Here is a 19,908-nt window from a genome sequence, read left to right as displayed (position 1 = left end):
TTAACGTTTAAATGGTGAATTGAATGTTGACGTGCCTAAGTTTGGCACCCTTTTAAGGTTAAAAATAGTTATACTTATGGTTAAAATGAATATATTTTTCAGGGATTCCTGATTTTCATAATGCACTGCCTTTTCAACAGAGCAGTAAGTATAATTATTAAGAAGATTTGGAACATATATTTTTGGCATAATTACAATCTTCTAACGTGAATCAGGACGTTCTATGTTTTACTGGTGGCTAGTTTGAGTCATAGATCATACTAGTGGTTTGACCAAATTGATCTTGGATGGATATTTTTAGCATTGTGCCATTCGCATCGTGTGTGTGTGTCATTCGAGTGTTTGTGTGTGTGTGTGCGTGCGTGCGTGCGTGCGTGCGTGCGTGCGTGCGTGCGTGCGAGCCTGTGTGTGTGTATGTAATAAATACCATCTTTTTTGGTATGACGCGGCCAGTGATCGAACCCTCGACTTCTACTCTCCGGACAGACCCACTAGGCCACGGAGGCGGTGTCGGTGACAAATGGGTTCAAAATTTATTATAATAGAATGTAGATAATAGTGTGGATAAACGAGGGTGTTTAAACCCTTCATTCTCATTAGGCCAACACGCCTTGATGTAACACAATACTATTCAACGTGGGGGTCAAAAAACGCACTTTTTCTGGTAGGATGCTCTTAAGAGAATACGGAAATGTATTAAAGAAATGACAAGGATGAGGGTATGATGTATGACGTACTTGTGTTTTTTCAGATAATCGACGGGGTGCGAAAGGCGAAAGCTCGCTATGAAACCAATAAAACAACATCAAAATCGCTACCTGATTCACGGAATAATTGGAAGGTAGGCCATGCAACTTAAAACAATTTCTTAATAGTTTTATTTTGGTGAACATTGTTGACCAATCGATACAGACTGGCACTCATATTTTGATTTTTTTGTTTTCTCCAGTATGAAGAAAAACCGAAGAATCAAAAGGAAATGACAGGTAATTGGAATCACAGTTTTTCTCAAGAATTTGGGAACAGAATGTATGTTTTTTTCAAGCCATTCAAATACATGTCTATCGTTGTGATCTGATAAAAGATGGCCGCCTGCGTGGTATAGTGGAGAGCGGAAGGTCCGGGGTTCGATCCCAGGCCGAAACATACTAAAAGACGTTAAAAGATGGTACTTGTTACCCTTTCTGGCGCTCGGCATAAAGGGACTAAGACAGGGAATGGTCGGCTCGGAGTCAGTATACTGTATACGCGTCGCTATATAAGCGCAATAATCTTGGACGCGACGTTAAGCCGAATTTCACCTCACCTTACCTGATAAAAACATAGTATTATGTATTGTGTATAAAATATCCAGTAACGCTTAAGCTATCAAATAGACACTCAGCTAAAACTGCCAACAAGTGAGTGAGTGAGTGAGTGATTACGGTTTTACGCCGCTTTTAGCACTATTCCAGCAATATCACAGCGGGGGACACCAGAAATGGGCTTCACACATTGTACCCATGTCGGGAATCGAACCCGGGTCTTCGGAGTGACGAGCGAACGATTTAACCACTAGGCTAACCCACCGCCCCTACGGACATAAAGAGATGGATGGATTGGTAATCGTTCTCCAGTTACACAGTGACACCCCACTAAGCTAGATGGACAATCGAATATTTGTCTGGGAAATCCATAATTCGAGACAAGCGGAGTGCCAATATTACGAAATAGTAACGGTCAGGTTTCTTCCGGGAGAATAAAGTGATATCGCCTTCAACGATATTTCAATATGATGTAGTTCGACGCAACGACGTTTTATTTTATTTCCGTTCGCTTATGATATGTCATCAGTATAGATGTTCAATGTTTGAATGTTTGCCAGAGATTCCTACCGACTACGACTCCGTCTCCGACTCCGACTCCTACTCCGACGACCAGTCTGACAAGGCGTCGGCACTGAGGTTGAAGAAGATGTCGCAAGACAACGACGCCTGGCAGAAAGCTGCATACAACAACAGGGCGTACCTGCCGCGCCCCCAGGTGCGACTGGAGGAGCAGATGATGCCGAGTCAGGTTTGTATTGTTTGTTTGTTGTTTGACTGCTGTAAACAATATTGAGAGGAATGATTCACGCCAGGTTATTATGACACGCAAGTAACCGAGACGGACCACCCGATCCATTAGGTCGCCTCTTACGATCAGTTGCTGACGACCTATTCTCATCGAGTCTGGCGTCACGTTTGGCCCAGTCGCCCAAGGCGCCGCAATTCGCTGTGCAGAGTTTCGTCCCTTTGGCGCGCCAGAAACCTATGGTTATGTGGTCTACTCTCGTTTCGCCCCGATTATGCTTGGAAGTGTGTCAGCACCATACTCGTGCTCGTAGGTTTCAGCAAAGTGGTAAATGTCTGAGACAATTTCTGATATCCGCCACCCTGTCAATGCTGGAATATTGCTAAAAACGGCATAAACCTAGCTCACACCATATATATGAAGGAATGTGTTTTGAACAGTATTTCAACTTCTATCAGACTTTATGGAGATTCGGGCCAGTTTGCAATACTAATCTACTGCATTCAAATATTCAAACTCCTCTTTTCACCTTTCCTGTAAACTATGATCAATATGGATTCGGCAGCAAATCATTGCCCTGATTACCTGATCAGTTTGACACTCGTCACCTATTTGTCCGTGCACCCTGCTTTTAGGCCGCCGTCAAATGCGTCATCTGACTGTCATTGTGACACCGTTCCCTTCCAGTGACTGTTTCATCTGACTGTCATTGTGACACCGTTCCCTGTCAGTGACTGTTTGATCTGACTGTCATTGTGACACCGTTCCCTATCAGTGACCGTTTGACCTGACTGTCATTGTGACACCGTTCCCTACCAGTGACTGTTTCATCTGACTGTCATTGTGACACCGTTCCCTATCAGTGACTGTTTAACCTGACTGTCATTGTGACACCGTTCCCTACCAGTGACTGTTTCATCTGACTGTCATTGTGACACCGTTCCCTACCAGTGACTGTTTCATCTGACTGTCATTGTGACACCGTTCCCTATCAGTGACTGTTTAACCTGACTGTCATTGTGACACCGTTCCCTACCAGTGACTGTTTCATCTGACTGTCATTGTGACACCTTTCCCTTCCAGTGACCGTTTGACCTGACTGTTTTTGTGACACCATTCCCTGTCAGTGACCGTTTGACCTGACTGATATTGTGACACCGTTCCCTGTCAGTGACTGTTTGACCTGACTGTCATTGCGACACCGTTCCCTATCAGTGACTGTTTGACCTGACTGTCATTGTGACACCATTCCCTATCAGTGACTGTTTGACCTGACTGATATTGTGACACCTTTCCCTACCAGTGACTGTTTGACCTGACTGTCATTGTGACACCGTTCCCTATCAGTGACTGTTTGACCTGACTGATATTGTGACACCGTTCCCTGTCAGTGACCTTTGACACCATTCCCTATCAGTGACCACTTGATCTGACTGTCATTGTGACACCGTTCCCTATCTGTGACCGTTTGACCTGACTGATATTGCAACACCGTTCCCTTCAAGTGACCGTTTGACCTGATTGTCATCGGACAGCGTATCATTCTATTTTTCATATATTTCCAGGATTATTCAGAGAGTTCCGGGGACAACATCGAGGAATGTTTTCCAGACTATCCAGCAGAACAAACTAACATAAATCCTGTTTTCATAGGCAACGATGACGACAACGAACCTGCCGTTTTGAAGATAGCCAGACCTTCGTATAAGACTCACTTATAGACAGATTGCCTTTACGGCGCTGCAAGCACACACACTACGTTGGGAGAATGACCCGATCATCGTTTAAGTCTTTTTTGATTATCGATGACCTGACATATGGTCAGGCTGGATGTCTAGATCTCCGTACAATGGAGCTTAAAAGTCACACTTCGGGTTATGGTTACAGGGTATTATTAGGGGATTCTGTAAACATATAATTTATAATGTATGATGTTGTTTAAAGTCGCAGTCAGCGCTATTCAAGCTATATCAAGGCTTCTTGTAATTAATCGAGTAGCGACTAGGCCATGGTGTACGGTGACTTGAGCCAAGTCACAGAGCCAGACCACCCGATCCCCAGTATAATCGGCTCATATACATGTACACTGCCGGGCAAAAGAAAGTACACACCCATGTTTGGTGGTGGCTAATAATGAAAAAAACAAGAAATGGTTATTCGATAGTGATGTATTTGATACGGGTATCATATGTGATATTGGGCACTAAGTCTATGATGTTTCGGCGACTTTCTTCAGCCCGTTAACGATTGTAATTTTGCGATCAAATCTAATTTTCCTGTGTACACTTCTTTTGCCCTGCAGTTTAGGATATCGGATAAATGTCATTGTCATTAACAGATTGGTGTCTCAGTACAATGTATATTTTCTTAGATTTTATTTGTTTGTTTGTTGTTCAGCAATAATCCATGTATACTACGGCGGTCTGTAAATAATCGAGTCATGACAATCCAGTGATTGATATCACGAGCATCGATCCACGCAATTGGGATACGATGACATGCACAAACCAAGTCAGCGAGCCTGACCACCCGATCCCGTTAGTTGCCTCTTACGACAACCACAGTCGCCTTTTACGGCAACCATGGGTTGCTGAAGACCTATTCTAACCCGGATCTTTACGAGCCACATTTTCTCAGATAATGCACCTTTGTCAATAACCTTTGTGTACTTGATGATATTGCTGATGGGAGCATGTATTTCAATCACGTTAAAACTGTTGATGACTTGTGACACATCACTTGTGTTTTGTGCAATAACGTATCAAAACAAATGCTTGAAAAACAACGGCACATTATATGACTACATATACAACTGTAAGCCTAAAATGTTTATGTGTATTTATTTTTTGCGATATACATGACATAAAATGATTTGCTCACTATGGTGGTGTTATCATTACAATGACCAGTGATGTAAAATCCCCCAATCTATGCTATGCTGGACCCTGCTCTTCACATGGTGTCCAAGAACCTATTCAAATCATAAATAATTTGAGGATTTTAAATGTCTTCCATTCAAAATTGCCCAATAAGGAAAGGTACATGTATAGTAACTGTAATTGAAAACAACGTATAACGTGCTTCAGTTGTCTCAAAATGGTCGTCTTTGTACTATGGATAATGATCATCGAAATACAGAATATGCCATTTCATTTATCTTATCCATATTGCTCGTGATTCATTGGATTATAACAATGTTCATCTGTCAAGAGAGCCAGTGGGACCTACAGTTCATGTTGTGTGGCACAAAGTCACTGACGCTGTTGGGATAAGAGTGGCACGAGGACCTACACTTAAGTTTCTGCGCCATGATATCGTTAGGTATGTTTGGGCTAAGGTTAGCAGTAGGACCTACAGTTAGTGTGTTGTGGCACAAAGTCACTGACGCTGTTGGGATAAGAGTGGCACGAGGACCTACACTTAAGTTTCTGCGCCATGATATCGTTAGGTATGTTTGGGCTAAGGTTAGCAGTAGGACCTACCGTTAGTGTGTTGTGGCACAAAGTCACTGACGTTGTTGGGATAAGAGTGGCACGAGGACCTACACTTAAGTTTCTGCGCCATGATATCGTTAGGTATGTTTGGGCTAAGGTTAGCAGTAGGACCTACCGTTAGTGTGTTGTGGCACAAAGTCACTGACGTTGTTGGGATAAGAGTGGCACGAGGACCTACATTTAAGTTTCTGCGCCATGATATCGTTAGGTATGTTTGGGCTAAGGTTAGCAGTAGGACCTACAGTTAGTGTGTTGTGGTACAATGTCACTGACGTTGTTGGGATAAGAGTGGCACGAGGACCTACATTTAAGTTTCTGCGCCATGATATCGTTAGGTATGTTTGGGCTAAGGTTAGCAGTAGGACCTACAGTTAGTGTGTTGTGGTACAATGTCACTGACGCTGTTGGGATAAGAGTGGCACGAGGACCTACACTTAAGTTTCTGCGCTATGATATCGTTAGGTATGTTTGGGCTAAGGCTAGCAGTAGGACCTACAGTTAGTGTGTTGTGGTACAATGTCACTGACGCTGTTGGGATAAGAGTGGCACGAGGACCTACACTTAAGTTTCTGCGCCATGATATCGTTAGGTATGTTTGGGCTAAGGCTAGCAGTAGGACCTACAGTTAGTGTGTTGTGGTACAATGTCACTGACGCTGTTGGGATAAGAGTGGCACGAGGACCTACACTTAAGTTTCTGCGCCATGATATCGTTAGGTATGTTTGGGCTAAGGTTAGCAGTAGGACCTACCGTTAGTGTGTTGTGGCACAAAGTCACTGACGCTGTTGGGATAAGAGTGGCACGAGGACCTACATTTAAGTTTCTGCGCCATGATATCGTTAGGTATGTTTGGGCTAAGGTTAGCAGTAGGACCTACAGTTAGTGTGTTGTGGTACAAAGTCCCTGTCGCTGTTGGGATAAGAGTGGCACGAGGACCTACACTTAAGTTTCTGCGCTATGATATCGTTAGGTATGTTTGGGCTAAGGTTAGCAGTAGGACCTACCGTTAGTGTGTTGTGGCACAAAGTCACTGACGCTGTTGGTATAAGAGTGGCACGAGGACCTACACTTAAGTTTCTGCGCTATGATATCGTTAGGTATGTTTGGGCTAAGGTTAGCAGTAGGACCTACCGTTAGTGTGTTGTGGTACAATGTCACTGACGCTGTTGGTATAAGAGTGGCACGAGGACCTACACTTAAGTTTCTGCGCCATGATATCGTTAGGTATGTTTGGGCTAAGGTTAGCTGTAGGACCTACAGTTCGTGTTTTGTGGTGTGCTCTCATGGGTCTACAGTTATTATATAATAATGTATTAAATGATATTATTTGATAGAACCAACTTAGATTTGATAGTAATCTCCAGGTATCAATTTTGTCATACATAAAACAGGGACTGGTTCCTTTAAAATATGTACACCATCAAACATGTATTTTGTATGAATCTTACGACTGCATGTTTGATTCATCATACTATGCCATACGTTATACTACATACGCTATTTAATCATATCATCTCACGGTGCAGTAATCATTATCAGTGATCTTTCCAAGGTGGCAAACAAAATAATGCATGGATCTAATATACTTACCAAAACAAATAAGGGAACACTGCAAACGAAAATATATGTTTTATAATGTATTTACCGAGAAAATATTGTTTGTATCTGAAAACAGAAATAGCTGTGTCGCTCATGAAAAAAAACAGTTGTGTCAGGACACTCGATGAGATTATTTGAAAAACAAGCATCCTCGTTATGACGAACTCGGTTATCTGGATATAACGTCTAAAACAATGTAACATCCGTGCAGGACCTTCATTCTCCATATGGTCTTTCTGGAGCTTCCTCGTCTCGGCTAACTTGACATATTATTCCGCTGGTCCCGATGACTTCGAATTAACCATACAGCGAACTGTAAGGGGTCACTAATTTAAGTTCGTTATAACCGTAGTCCGTATATCTACAGCATATATACAGCAGTTGGCCGGGACCAAATGATGAGTTCTTTATATCGGTCAGTTCGTTATAAGCGTGTTCGTTATAAACGTAGTTTACTGTAGTTCCGTGTACATGGATTTGTCCTTACGTGTGAACCCATTGTATGTTTGCTAGAACACATGTAGCTATAAAGAATGAATCTTAGTATTATCCTGTAGTCTTAGGTAAATCCTCACAGCATTATCAAAGGCTTTATGAGGTGTGGCAACAAGGTACTGTTAAACACTATTCAAATGATGTTGACACCACATGCCATAACAAAAACTAACTGTTGTAATATGAAAGAATCGGGTGTTTTTTAGCCTTTTATGTGTTTTAATAAGAGTTTTGTGTTAATATAAAGCAATGTGCTGACAAGAAGGCGAGGAAAGTCGAATGTCCTTAGGGATTGATCATTTTTGTTTGCCTTTGTATCATCTGCACGAGACATCTGTATAAGCCCAAGGGAAATAAACAGTGTCACGCGTTAACTACTTTTGTTCACCAGTTTTATATAGCCCGGTGTAGAGTGAGTGAGTGAGTGAGTTGGGTTTAACGCCGCCTTTAACAGTATTCAAGTTATATCACGGCGTGTCAGCTTAATGTGGGAGGAAAGCCCGAAGTGATGCAGGTCTAAGACGTTTACCACCTCGGTGAAACCCACGAGCAAGGGGTATGGTGCTGACAAACCTAGAAACATAATCGGGGAGAACCGGGATTCGAACACACAATCATAGGTTTCTGGCGTGCCTAAGGGACGCAACTCCGCACAGCGAATCGCGGTGCCTTAGACGACTGGGCCACCTGCAATATATACTTACAGAATGAGAAGGTTCAGTGGATCGGATTGTCATGCTCCTGTACCTACAAGCTTGACTAGCCCGAGGCTAATGAACAGCATCTAACGGGTTCGTGTGCTTAAGGTCGCTGGCGTGGTGGATCGTATCCCAGATCATAATGTCAATCACTGGATTTTCTGGTCCAGACTCCATTCTTTACATACCGCCGTCAAACAGCTGGAATATTGCCGAATGCAGCGTTAAACAACAAACAAAAACAAAGCAAACGGATCCATGCTCCTGATGTCAATTCCTCGATTGTCTGTTCCATCAGCGATTATTTACAGACCGTCGTCATATGGAATAATACCAAGTGTGGCGTTAAACAACGAAAACAAACAATTACCACGTGTTGTGTTTTACACTTAAACTATCTGCAGAGTTAATGTTTGTTTGTTTGTCTTTTTTTTTGCTTAACGCGGCACTCAGCAATATTACAGCTATATGACGGCAGTCTGTAAAATATCGAGTCTGGACCAGAAAATCCAGTGATTGAAATCATGAGCATCGATTCACGCAATTTGAATCGATGACATCAACCAAGTCAGCGAGCCTGACCACCCGATCCAGTTAGTCGCCTCTGACAACAAGCATAGTCGCCTTTAATGGCAAGCATAGGTTGCTGAAGACCTATTCTACCCCGGATCTTCACGGGTCGCAGAGTTAAAAGTTCAAATTGGATAGTTGTACAACTGCAGGTCAAAGCGCCATTTTTGTTTAAATCAAAGGACAGTGTATACGCGCCGTTTTTGCCAACATGATTCACTGACTGATCAGTTCGCACAACTGCAAAGAAATAACAGAGTTTCAGTTAACGCTTTTTGTCTTGTATCATGTTTGTATGCTTCTCATGTGAACATATGGCACACTCACAAAAACATCTTCCTTGTCATCATATCTGTTTGCCAAAGTTTCGACATCGGACAGTCGGCTTCCTGCAGCCACAGCTGTTTGTTTGTCGTTTGACGCCGCACTACGCAATATACGCTATCACTATATTAAAGGCGACTAACGGGATCGGGTGGTCAGGCTCGCTGACTTGGTTGAGGCATGTCATCGGTCCAAATTGCGTGGATCGATGCTCATAATATCAGTCACTGGATTTTCTGGTCCAGACTCGATTATTTACAGACCACCGTCATACAGCTGGGATATTGAGTGAGACGTTAAACAACAAACCAACCAACCAATATATTCTGTAAATATAAGTTCTGTAAATAATCTGGACCAGACAATTCAGTGATGGGCGTCATTAGAATCGACGTACGCAATTATTCTGATACGATGACATTCATGAAGCAGGTCGGCTATCTTGACCACCGAATCCCTTTAGTCGCCTCTTTCGCCAAGATGAGTTGATTAAGACCAAGGTGCCGGGTGACCTTTTTTAGACAAATTTTCTTTTCAGTATAGTGATGTTTACCCAAGTATCAAGCCATTCCTTCATCTCGTTGAAACACACCTCATCCTGTAACGCAACCAATCTTCATTATTTTTTCTGGTTGTTGTTTAACGCCACACTCAACGCAGTATTCAAGCTACATGGCGTTGGTCTGTAGACCAATCTGGACCAGACAAACCAGTGATTTATATCATAGTGAGTGAGTATGGTTTTACGCCGCTTTTAGCAATATTCCAGCAATAATATAGCAACATTCCAAGCCATCGGTGTAGGATGACATGCAATCAACGAAGTCACGGATCCTGACCCCCGATCCAATAAGTACGCCGAGCATAGGTTGCCGGGGAACAATTCAAATTCCTCTTGGTGTCCCCATCTTGTTAACCCTGAGACAATCACGAGGTACGGGAACCAAAACCAGCTACAGTTACATATACATAATGTATGAAATTTCACTTCAACAACATACAACACATCAAATTTCAAATGCTGTTGACAAACGTTGAACCCACCTCTTTTATCTTCTTTCCACATTCATAGTTTTATAAAAAAAAGGTAGGCATATAGCAGATAAAACATGTCGAATACATATGTATCCATATCGATCTGCTTGTGTAATGAGATGGGGAATTATGTTTAACGCCGCTATAAGCACTATTCCAGCTAATTGCGGCCTGTAAGCACTAAGCCAGGACCAGGCAGTGCAGTTATTGAAAGCACGGAACCAGGGTCCACATCATCACGGTATCAGTTAGTGCATTAAGCAAGTCACCCGATCCTTAATAGTCGGTTCTCACAAGCATGGGGCGCTGAAGACCTTTTCTGACTTAGAATCCCATCAAGGCCTATTCTGACTCAGAATCCGATCGAGGCCTATTCTGATCCAGAATCCCACCAAGGCCTATTCTCACCCAGAATCCCATCAAGGCCTATTCTGACCCAGAATCCAACGGAGGCCTATTCTGACCGAGAACCCCACGAAGGCCTATTCTGACTCAGAATCCCACCAAAGCCTATTCTGACCCTGAATCCAATGAAGGCCTATTCTGACTCAGAATCCCACCAAGGCCTATACTGACCCAGAATCCCATCAAAGCCTATTCTGACTCTGAATCCCACCAAGGCCTATTCTGACTCAGAATCCCATCAAGGCCTATTCTGACCCTGAATCCAATGAAGGCCTATTCTGACCGAGAATCCCATCAGGCATATTCTGACTCAGAATCCCATCAAGGCCTATACTGACCCTGAATCCCACCAAGGCCTATTCTGATCCAGAATCCCATCGAGACCTATTCTGACCCAGAATCCAATGAAGGCCTATTCTGATCCAGAATCCCATCAAGGCCTATTCTGACCCAGAACCCCATCAAGGCCTATTCTGACACTGAATCCAATGGAGGCCTATTCTGACCTAGAATCCAACCAATGCCTATTCTGACTCAGAATCCCATCAGGCATATTCTGACTCAGAATCCCATCATGGCCTATTCTGACCCAGAATCCCATCAAAACCTATTCTGACCCAGAATCCCATCATGGCCTATTCTTACTCTTAATCCCTTCAAGACCTCTTTTGACCCAGAATCCAAACAATGCCTATTCTGACTCAGAATCCCATCAAGGTATATTCTGACCAAAAACCCCATCAAGGCCTCTTCTGACTCTGAATCCAATCAAGGCCTATTCTTACTCATAACCCCATCCCGATCTAGATCCCAACACGATACCGTCATGAATCGACTGCTTTAGTTACAAGCTACCACGACATGCCCGCAACAGGCTACAGAACGCCATGACACAAAGAGGTCAACATACATCATCCTGGTCGTGAAGAATTTGATATGCTGTGTTAGAATGAGGTTACAATGTTATTTAATGGAGCTGTTCCGGCAAGTGAGGCTATATCACTGACTGCATCATCGTCTTCCTGGTTTCATTCTGGGACTTCTAAAAGTGACGTCAAACGCCCTTCGCTGCAGTTTCCGTCAGATAGCTGACTGAACGGGAGCAGGATTTCAGGCTTGAGTGTGACATACCACATTTACTCGCTGTCTTCGAAGATAATATGTAAGCAAAATTCTTTTTCGTTTCCATCATATCATTTTAATGTTGTAAATGTTCGAGGATTGATGTTCTGGTGCATCTGTCTGTTGATATAGATTTGTGCGCAATTTCCCGCGGGGAATCCGGGTTAGGAATCATCTCCACCCATGCCTGACGTACGAGGCGACTAAATGAATTGGGTGGACACGCTCGATGATTTAGGTGATTGCGCACATGTCATCGTACCCCGACGGCATGGATCGGTGCTCATGATATCAATCACTGGTTTATGTGGTCAAAACTCGATTATTTACAGGTCTCATAGCTGAAATAATCCTGAATGCAGCGTTAAACAACAAAATGTAACCCCATTGTAATCAGCATTGTAATTATAGACGAGTACGGCCTCCGCCGTTTTGCTTTTTCCCGAGGTAAGGGAGTTAACTGACTATAAAAGTCCAGTTTCGACCCTTGCCTAACTAGGCTGGAATTATGGAGCTACATTTTGCCTGGACTAATGTGTCTATGCTAAACGAAAGCGACATCCGGTTTCTAAATTTCCGTGCAGATTTCGGTCTATTGCAGGATTTCAAAAGAATGTGTACGCCAATTCGGCATCAACAGAGTCTTTTCATGTTTTTAGTCAAGGTGCTCACGTGATTTTATGCACCTCGCGAAATAAGACCCATTTCATTACAATATGGATTTTGATTATTGATCAGGTAGTCTTCGCTTGGCGCCGCCATTTTGTTTTTGAGAGGTGGAATCAGATTGGGCAAAGGAGGGACATAACTCGCAAGAGAGAGAAGAAAGAGAGAGAGCTTATACCTGAGTGTGTGTGGCTTTTAACAATAAAGAACAAACACACATATCGTGATTTGCACACCTGGCACATCCAGCCTCGATGTACTTCTGGAAAGTCTCTGTATTCGACCAACCTGCTTCTCATTTGTTACCTGAGCCATTCTTAACGCAGTTTAGAACACTGACAGTGTGGCCCAAAGTCACCCGTTGGCGCTTCTGGCCTTATGTGACCCGTTGGCGCTGATGGCACAAGTCGAACTGGTAGCTATGACGACCCAATATGGACCGAAGGCTCTAGCTACCCACGGTTAATTAGTGGCTCTAGCTGCTAAAGGAGAACTGTCAATCTGTCTGACCAAGGTGAAACATAGGCTCTGGGTCCCCATGGTGGAGCGGTGGCTGTGGCGTCCTGATGTGAACGGGTGGCTCTGACCGTCCATCGTAAACCGTAAGCTCTGGGTTCCCATAGTGGAAAGGTGGCTCTGACGGCCTAAGGTGAACAGGTGGCTCCGACCGTCCATCCTGAACAATAGGCTCTGGGTTCCCTTGGTAGAGCGGTAGCTCTGACTGACCATGTTAGCCATAAACACAAGCTGCCGAAAGTAAACGGGTGGCTCTGACAGCTTAAGGTGAACAGGTGGATCCGACCGTCCATCCTGAACAATAGGCTCTGGGCTCCCATGGTAGAGCGGTAGCTCTGAATGACCATGTGAGCCATAAACACAAGCTGCCATAGGTAAACGGGTGGCTCTGACGGACTAAGATGAACAGGTGGCTCCGACCGTCCATCGTGAACCGTAGGCTCTGGTTTCCCATGGTAGAGCGGTAGCTCTGAATGGCCATGTGAGCCATAAACACAAGCTGCCGAAAGTAAACGGGTGGCTCTGATGGCTTAAGGTGAACAAGTGGCTCCGACCGTCCATCCTGAACAATAGGCTCTGGGCTCCCATGGTAGAGCGGTAGCTCTGACTGACCATGTTAGCCATAAACACAAGCTGCCGAAGGTAAACTGGTGGCTCTGACGACCTAAGGTGAACAGGTGGCTCTGACCGTACATAGTGAACCGTAGGCTCTGGTTTCCCATTGTGGAGCGGTAGCTCTGACTGACCTTGTGAGTCGTAAACACAAACTGCCGAAGGTAAATCGGTGGCCCTGGCAGCCTAAGGTGAACAGGTGGCTCTGACCGTCCATCCTGAACAATAGGCTCTGGGTTCCCTTGGTAGAGCGGTAGCTCTGACTGACCTTGTGAGCCATAAACACAAGCTGCCGAAGGTAAACCGGTTGCTCTGACGGCCTAAGGTGAACAGGTGGCTCTGACCGTCCATCGTGAACCGTAGGCTCTGGGTTCCCATTGTGGAGCGGTAGCTCTGAATGACCTTGTGAGCCGTAAACACAAGCTCCCGAAGGTATATCGGTGGCTCTGACGGCCTAAGGTGAAGAGGTGGCTCCGATCGTCCATCGTGAACAATAGGCTCTGGGTTCCAATGGTTGAGCGGTAGCTATGACTGCCCTTTTCTGAGCCATAAACACAAGCTGCTAAAGGTAAACTGGTGGCTCTGACGACCTAAGGTGAACAGGTGGCTCTGACCGTCCATCGTGAACTGTAGGCGCTGGGCTCCCATTGTGGGGCGGTAGCTCTGACTGACCTTGTGAGCCGTAAACACAAGCTTCCGAAAGTTAACTGGTGGCTCTGCAAGCTTAAGGTGAAAGGTGGCTCCGACCGTCCATCGTGAACCGTAGGCTCTGGGTTCCCATGGTAGAGCGGTAGCTCTGACTGACTATGTGAGCCGTAAACACAAGCTGCCGAAAGTAAACCGGTGGCTCTGACAACCTAAGGTGAACAGGTGGCTCTGACCGTCCATCGTGAACAGTAGGTTCTGGGTTCCCATAGTGGAGCGGTAGCTCTGACTGACCTTGTGAGCCATAAACACAAGCTGCCAAAGGTAAACCCTGGCCCTGACGGTCTAAGGTGAAGAGGTGGCTCCGACCGTCCATCGTGAACCGTAGGCTCTGGTTTCCCATGGTAGAGCGGTAGCTCTGACTGACCTTGTGAGCCATAAACACAAAGCTGCCAAAGGTAAACCCTGGCCCTGACGGTCTAAGGTGAAGAGGTGGCTCCGACCGTCCATCGTGAACCGTAGGCTCTGGTTTCCCATGGTAGAGCGGTAGCTCTGACTGACCTTGTGAGCCGTAAACACAAGCTGCCAAAGGTAAACCCTGGCCCTGACGGTCTAAGGTGAAGAGGTGGCTCCGACCGTCCATCGTGAACCGTAGGCTCTGGGTTCCCATGGTAGAGCGGTAGCTCTGAATGGCCATGTGAGCCATAAACACAAGCTGCCGAAAGTAAACGGGTGGCTCTAACGACCTAAGGTGAACAAGTGGCTCTGACCGTACATAGTGAACCGTAGACTCTGGTTTCCCATTGTGGAGCGGTAGCTCTGACTGACCTTGTGAGTCGTAAACACAAGCTGCCGAAGGTAAACCGGTGGCTCTGACGGCCTAAGGTGAACAGGTGGCTCTGACAGTCCCCAGTTACGAGCGTCCGCCAAGATCGTTGGATTCGAACCAAACATCTGCGAAATCGGTTCCAGCTTGCAACACTCACTGCAATAACCATCCCTGGCCTTAGTTGAGTATCGGCACAAACTGTGCGTCGCCGTCCTAGACGTTACGGTATTGTTGCGAAGAGACGTGTTAATTGACAATTCGGTTCTTGCATCCTTCCCTTGTCATAACATTATTTCTGTCCTACACACATGTAATTAAATGGGTAAATTTGTTTTACTGGCCCACTGTCAGTTTAAAAATATGAATTATTTCAGAAGTGTTCGTCTACTTTGATCAGGTTCTTGTTTTATATCGTGATACAGGAACTTTTGTTGTTGAGTATATATAGCTCAACCGCATTATAGTATGAGGATGTACAACTATGGAAAACAGAACAGCCTGATTTAGTCATGTTTACATATTAGCTTACACCTTGGACAAACTTGTAACTTCTATATGATGTATATAACACATTGAACAGATCGTCAATAAATGGATTAAAATGTAATATAAAATCTTTAAAAAATAACAATACATTTATGTTCTGACGATATTTCATTTGCTCGCCATTGGCATATCTCCGTTAGGTACGATAATTACCATCTTTCTTACAATCTGGGTCCCACATTGACCATGGTGTGATTTGTTTTACCCATCTTCCATTGAGGCATCTCCAATAATGGGATTTGGTGTGTACATATATAGTACCTTAGCAATGTGTACTTCAGAACTTTGAAGCATTATGTGAAATTTCGTTTGAGTGCCAGCATTCGCGATACACACTTCAAAAAAAGAAACGCACATGTAAATTTTTAGTAAATTTATTGTACCTATTCAAGTCGATATATTTAATTTAATATCATAGATACAAATATGAAATTTTGGAGCTCGACGGTCACATGTTGTCGTTGTACAAAGGCATTGAAAACTGTTCATTGTCATATCACATAAGGCCACAAGGTTGTGCTGAACTTTGTGGTCGTCTTTGTGAACTCTCGTGTGGTCGTCTCGAGCAGTAATCACGGCCGATCTGCATCTTCTCGGCACTGACTGGATAAGTGTACGAATTCTGCGTCATTCTGCTTGTAACGCGTTAGCCAGTTGTGGGAATGTATACGACGTTGACGTACACGTCGATCGAGTTCATCCCGGAGGTGCTGGATTGGGTTCAGATCTGGAGAATAGCTCCCTCTGGAGGTCAATGATTGGAAGAAGGTGAGGTTAAAGAATTTGATTCTCGTGGCAATGGTTGTCAAATTTCTCTGATCCAAAGGCAAGTCAGTTCTCGTGTGGTAAGATATGCCCAATTTACCTAATTTTACCGCCACCGAATTTGTCGAATTCACGTACACAATGTGGGGCAAAAATGATAATTTCGACGAAACACTCGTCTCCAGTTTCTCAAATTCCAAGGCTGTAAGGTATGGCACCAACGCACGCGTCGCTGTCGATGGATCTGTACGATAACTTGTCTTCTGGGTCGAAAATGGTTCCTGACAGTCTGGTCCTCCTCAAACCAGGGACGCGTCCCACAGCCTATGTAGCTGTGGCATTGCAATGACGTAGGTGGAACAGTCGATGTAGAGACCCTGTGCAGGGGCGGCAACTCTTGTTCGGCCGGTTCTCGGACGGTCTGCAGTGGAATTGAACTGTGTACGTCGGTCCAAAAGGCGGCAAGTGGTGCTGTGGTGGACGTTGAAGTGGCGTGCAACAGAAGACTGCGATTCCCCACTTTGGATACGTCCTACAGCGATGTTCCGATCGGCAGCGCTGAGTCTCGGCATTTTCGAACTTGAAAAATGTTGACAATCGAATGACAAATTATTGGCTTATGCTTGCCTTTTTTTGCCACTACCACGAGTTACGAATGGTTTGGTCCATGACACTTTTGAACAAGTGTGGAAACAATGCCGTTTAAGACATTGCAAATCGGCAATAGCTGCGTTTCGACGCACTGTTTGTCGACTATCAGGCCACCAACATTTTCCTATAACATATATCCAATTTATATACCGGATTTTTTGTGTAGTCAGTTTCAATAAACAACATACTACCTTTGCGTTTCTTCTTCTTTTTGAAGAGTGTACTTTCATCAGTCAGTGGAAATTAACATATTTTTTCTCAAGCAACATATCTTCTCTTCTCCATGTATCTCACGTGAGTATCATGACATGGTTGTTCTCGATATATATATTGTGTACATGAGAGAATGATACAACATGATCGTTGTTCTTATTAACTTAAAATGGCTTGATTTCCTCCCAGTAGTGAAAATTGTAGTCACGTGACACAATTGTTATAATGTACATTCTTCCGAATTCCAATTTGGCTTTCTCAATTTAATAAAAAAATCTGATAGTATGGTGTTATAAACTAGTGGATTAATTAACCCTATAAGCGACACATATCGGTGTCGTATAATTTTTTATTCTGTCCGAAGCATTCAGGGGTTAATTTTAAGGGGTAGAATTATCATTTATTAACACTCGATGTGGATTTCGGGTTCAACTTGCTCCACGGGAACAAATGCTTGCCTTGAGAAGAGACTGAATCAATCAGGTGGTCAGGCAAGGTGGTTGGTTGGTTGGTTGTTTTACTCAGCACTCCAGCTGTATGATGGCGGTCTGTAAATAATCGTGTCTGGACCAGACATTCCAGTGATTGACATCATAAGCATCGTTCCACGCAAATGGGATCGATGACATGCTTCAACCAAGTCAGGGGCTGTCGGGTAGCCTAGTGGTTAAAGCGTTCGCTCGTCAAGCCGAAGACCCGGGTTCGATTCCCGACATGGGTACAATGTGTAAAGCCCATTTCTGGTGTCCCCCGCCGTGATATTGCTGGAATATTGCTACATTCGGCGTAAAACCATACTCACTCACTCACTCACTCACTCAACCAAGTCAGCGAGTCTGACCACCCGATCCCGTTAGTCGCCTCTTACGAGAAGCAAAGTCACATCAAGTAGTTGAGTGCTCCGTTAAGCAATATACAAATGAAAACACACACACCTGTCACCTGCCAAATGCCAAATGACAATGAAAGCTAGCTCATAATATCGACCACTAGTTTATATGGGTTTTTTCGTTATTCACATGTACCTTGATAAACTCTGAATGGTGCTGGCTGTGGAACCGACATTCACTCACTGACTTGTATTTATTTCCAGGTTAACTTGACATGTGTTCCATTCACATGTACCTGGTGGCTGCCGCTGTGTGTTTTATTGGATCAGTTCACTCGTCTCGTAAGTTGTTTTACCTTAAACTACTATTTCCTGTTACCCACATTGATATTCTGAGAGAGATTTGGTCTCCTTCGAGCACTCTTTACCAGAAGGAAGCACCGGTGGCCCAGTCGTCTAAGGCGCCGCGATTCGCTGTGTAGAGTTGTGTCCCTTGGACACGCCAGTACCCTGTGGTTGTAGGTTCGAATCCCGGTTCGCCCCGATTATGTTTCTTGGTTTGTCAGCATCAGACCCGTGCTCGTGGGTTTCGCCGAAGTGGTAAACGTCTGAGACCTGCATCACTTCGGGCTTTCCTCCCACATTAAGCTGACACGACGTGATATAACTGGAATACTGTTAAAAGCGGCGTTAAACTCACTCACTATGCTAGAAGGCACCTCTGGTGTCAAGCACTGGGCGGAGTTGGGCGGACTGTAAACCTTGAGGAAGGTCACTCTATTTTACGAGATGCCATGGTAGTGTCTCAATTGGCCACTAGCATACTAGACATTTTATTAGCGCCTCATTTCTTTTACACTTTCTTGAACATGTTAAGTGAACATAAAATAAATGTTTCTATAATACATTCAATAATAAGCACAACTCTGTGTGTGTGTGTGTGTGTGTTTGTGTGTACCGATCAACTGACTCTAGAAAGTGTATCTACTTTTATATTGTTTTTGGCCCTGCTACGTTTGATCTTGAGAAAAGAAAATCTTGCAAAGACAAACACAACCTAATCTTTCTCTGAATTGTTTGTTTAATTCTGTGAAGAAAAGCTAGCGCATCAGTGACCACTTCAATGAAAAAAACACCCCACCTTGCACCACTGAAAGGATTGTGGCAGGCAATTTATATTTTTTTCAAAGAATTGTCGGGGGCAATCTATTTTGGGGGATAGAATCCAACCCTGACCTTGATAGAATATGTGACTAAAGAACACAACATGTGCCTGTGCAGATTCACACAATATTTACAGCACATTTTGCCTATGTTTGGCTGGCAAAGAGATAATAGATCCTCTTTAAATGATTGCCCTGTTCCACAGAAAGTCAGAGAAAGTTAATGTAAGTCTGTGTACATTCGAAGACCGAAGTGACATCATTGAGAAGGCGCACTTTGTAACCCAAGTAACCCAAATGACAAATACTTCATAAAGTTCATCTGGTGTTGCAAAAGCAGAAATCTTCTTTGCACGCTCAGTAAGTGGAATCCGATAATTTACCTTGAAAAGGTCAATTCTAACAACAAACTTTGCCCAACCAATTTTATCAATACAGTCATAAATCATTGCCGTAACCAGACCCCCCGCCCACCCCCCCCCCCCCCCCCCCCACCCCCCACCCCCAAAGATTTTATTTTATAGGAAACAGTTTTATTTGAATAAAGTTGCCCCCCCCAATGGTTCCGTGCCAGGAAGCACCGTGAACTCTACTGGCTGGGACTGCCACGTGGTTCAATCGTTCTCCAACACGTGCATGACTTCTTATTGAAGATGCTCCAACTTGGTTTATATTGGTA

The 19,908-nt window shown here is 44.2% G+C and overlaps 2 protein-coding genes across 2 annotated transcripts in view; both read left to right on the top strand.

Moving 5' to 3' along the window:
• The window catches only part of LOC139474935 (adhesion G protein-coupled receptor B1-like), a 35,463-nt gene extending 31,520 nt beyond the window's left edge, over window positions 1-3,943 (top strand). The window contains exons 27-31 of the mRNA XM_071258128.1: window positions 103-144; window positions 752-841; window positions 950-986; window positions 1,865-2,055; window positions 3,618-3,943. Of these exons, the coding sequence (XP_071114229.1) occupies window positions 103-144; window positions 752-841; window positions 950-986; window positions 1,865-2,055; window positions 3,618-3,773 (516 nt within the window). The 3' untranslated portion in view covers window positions 3,774-3,943. The remainder of the gene's footprint in view (window positions 1-102; window positions 145-751; window positions 842-949; window positions 987-1,864; window positions 2,056-3,617) is intronic.
• A 7,810-nt stretch (window positions 3,944-11,753) lies between these two features.
• LOC139475974 (uncharacterized) overlaps window positions 11,754-19,908 on the top strand; it is an 89,116-nt gene continuing 80,961 nt past the window's right edge. Inside the window, exons 1-2 of the mRNA XM_071259196.1 lie at window positions 11,754-11,834; window positions 18,331-18,408. Of these exons, the coding sequence (XP_071115297.1) occupies window positions 18,342-18,408 (67 nt within the window). The 5' untranslated portion in view covers window positions 11,754-11,834; window positions 18,331-18,341. The remainder of the gene's footprint in view (window positions 11,835-18,330; window positions 18,409-19,908) is intronic.

This window comes from Haliotis cracherodii, unplaced genomic scaffold (genome assembly GCF_022045235.1).
Source record: "Haliotis cracherodii isolate W230 unplaced genomic scaffold, xgHalCrac1.p SCAF_3, whole genome shotgun sequence".
Taxonomy (NCBI): Eukaryota; Metazoa; Mollusca; class Gastropoda; order Lepetellida; family Haliotidae; genus Haliotis; species Haliotis cracherodii.
Note: the sequence above shows the minus strand (reverse complement) of the source record. Positions and strands in the feature narration are given on the sequence as shown.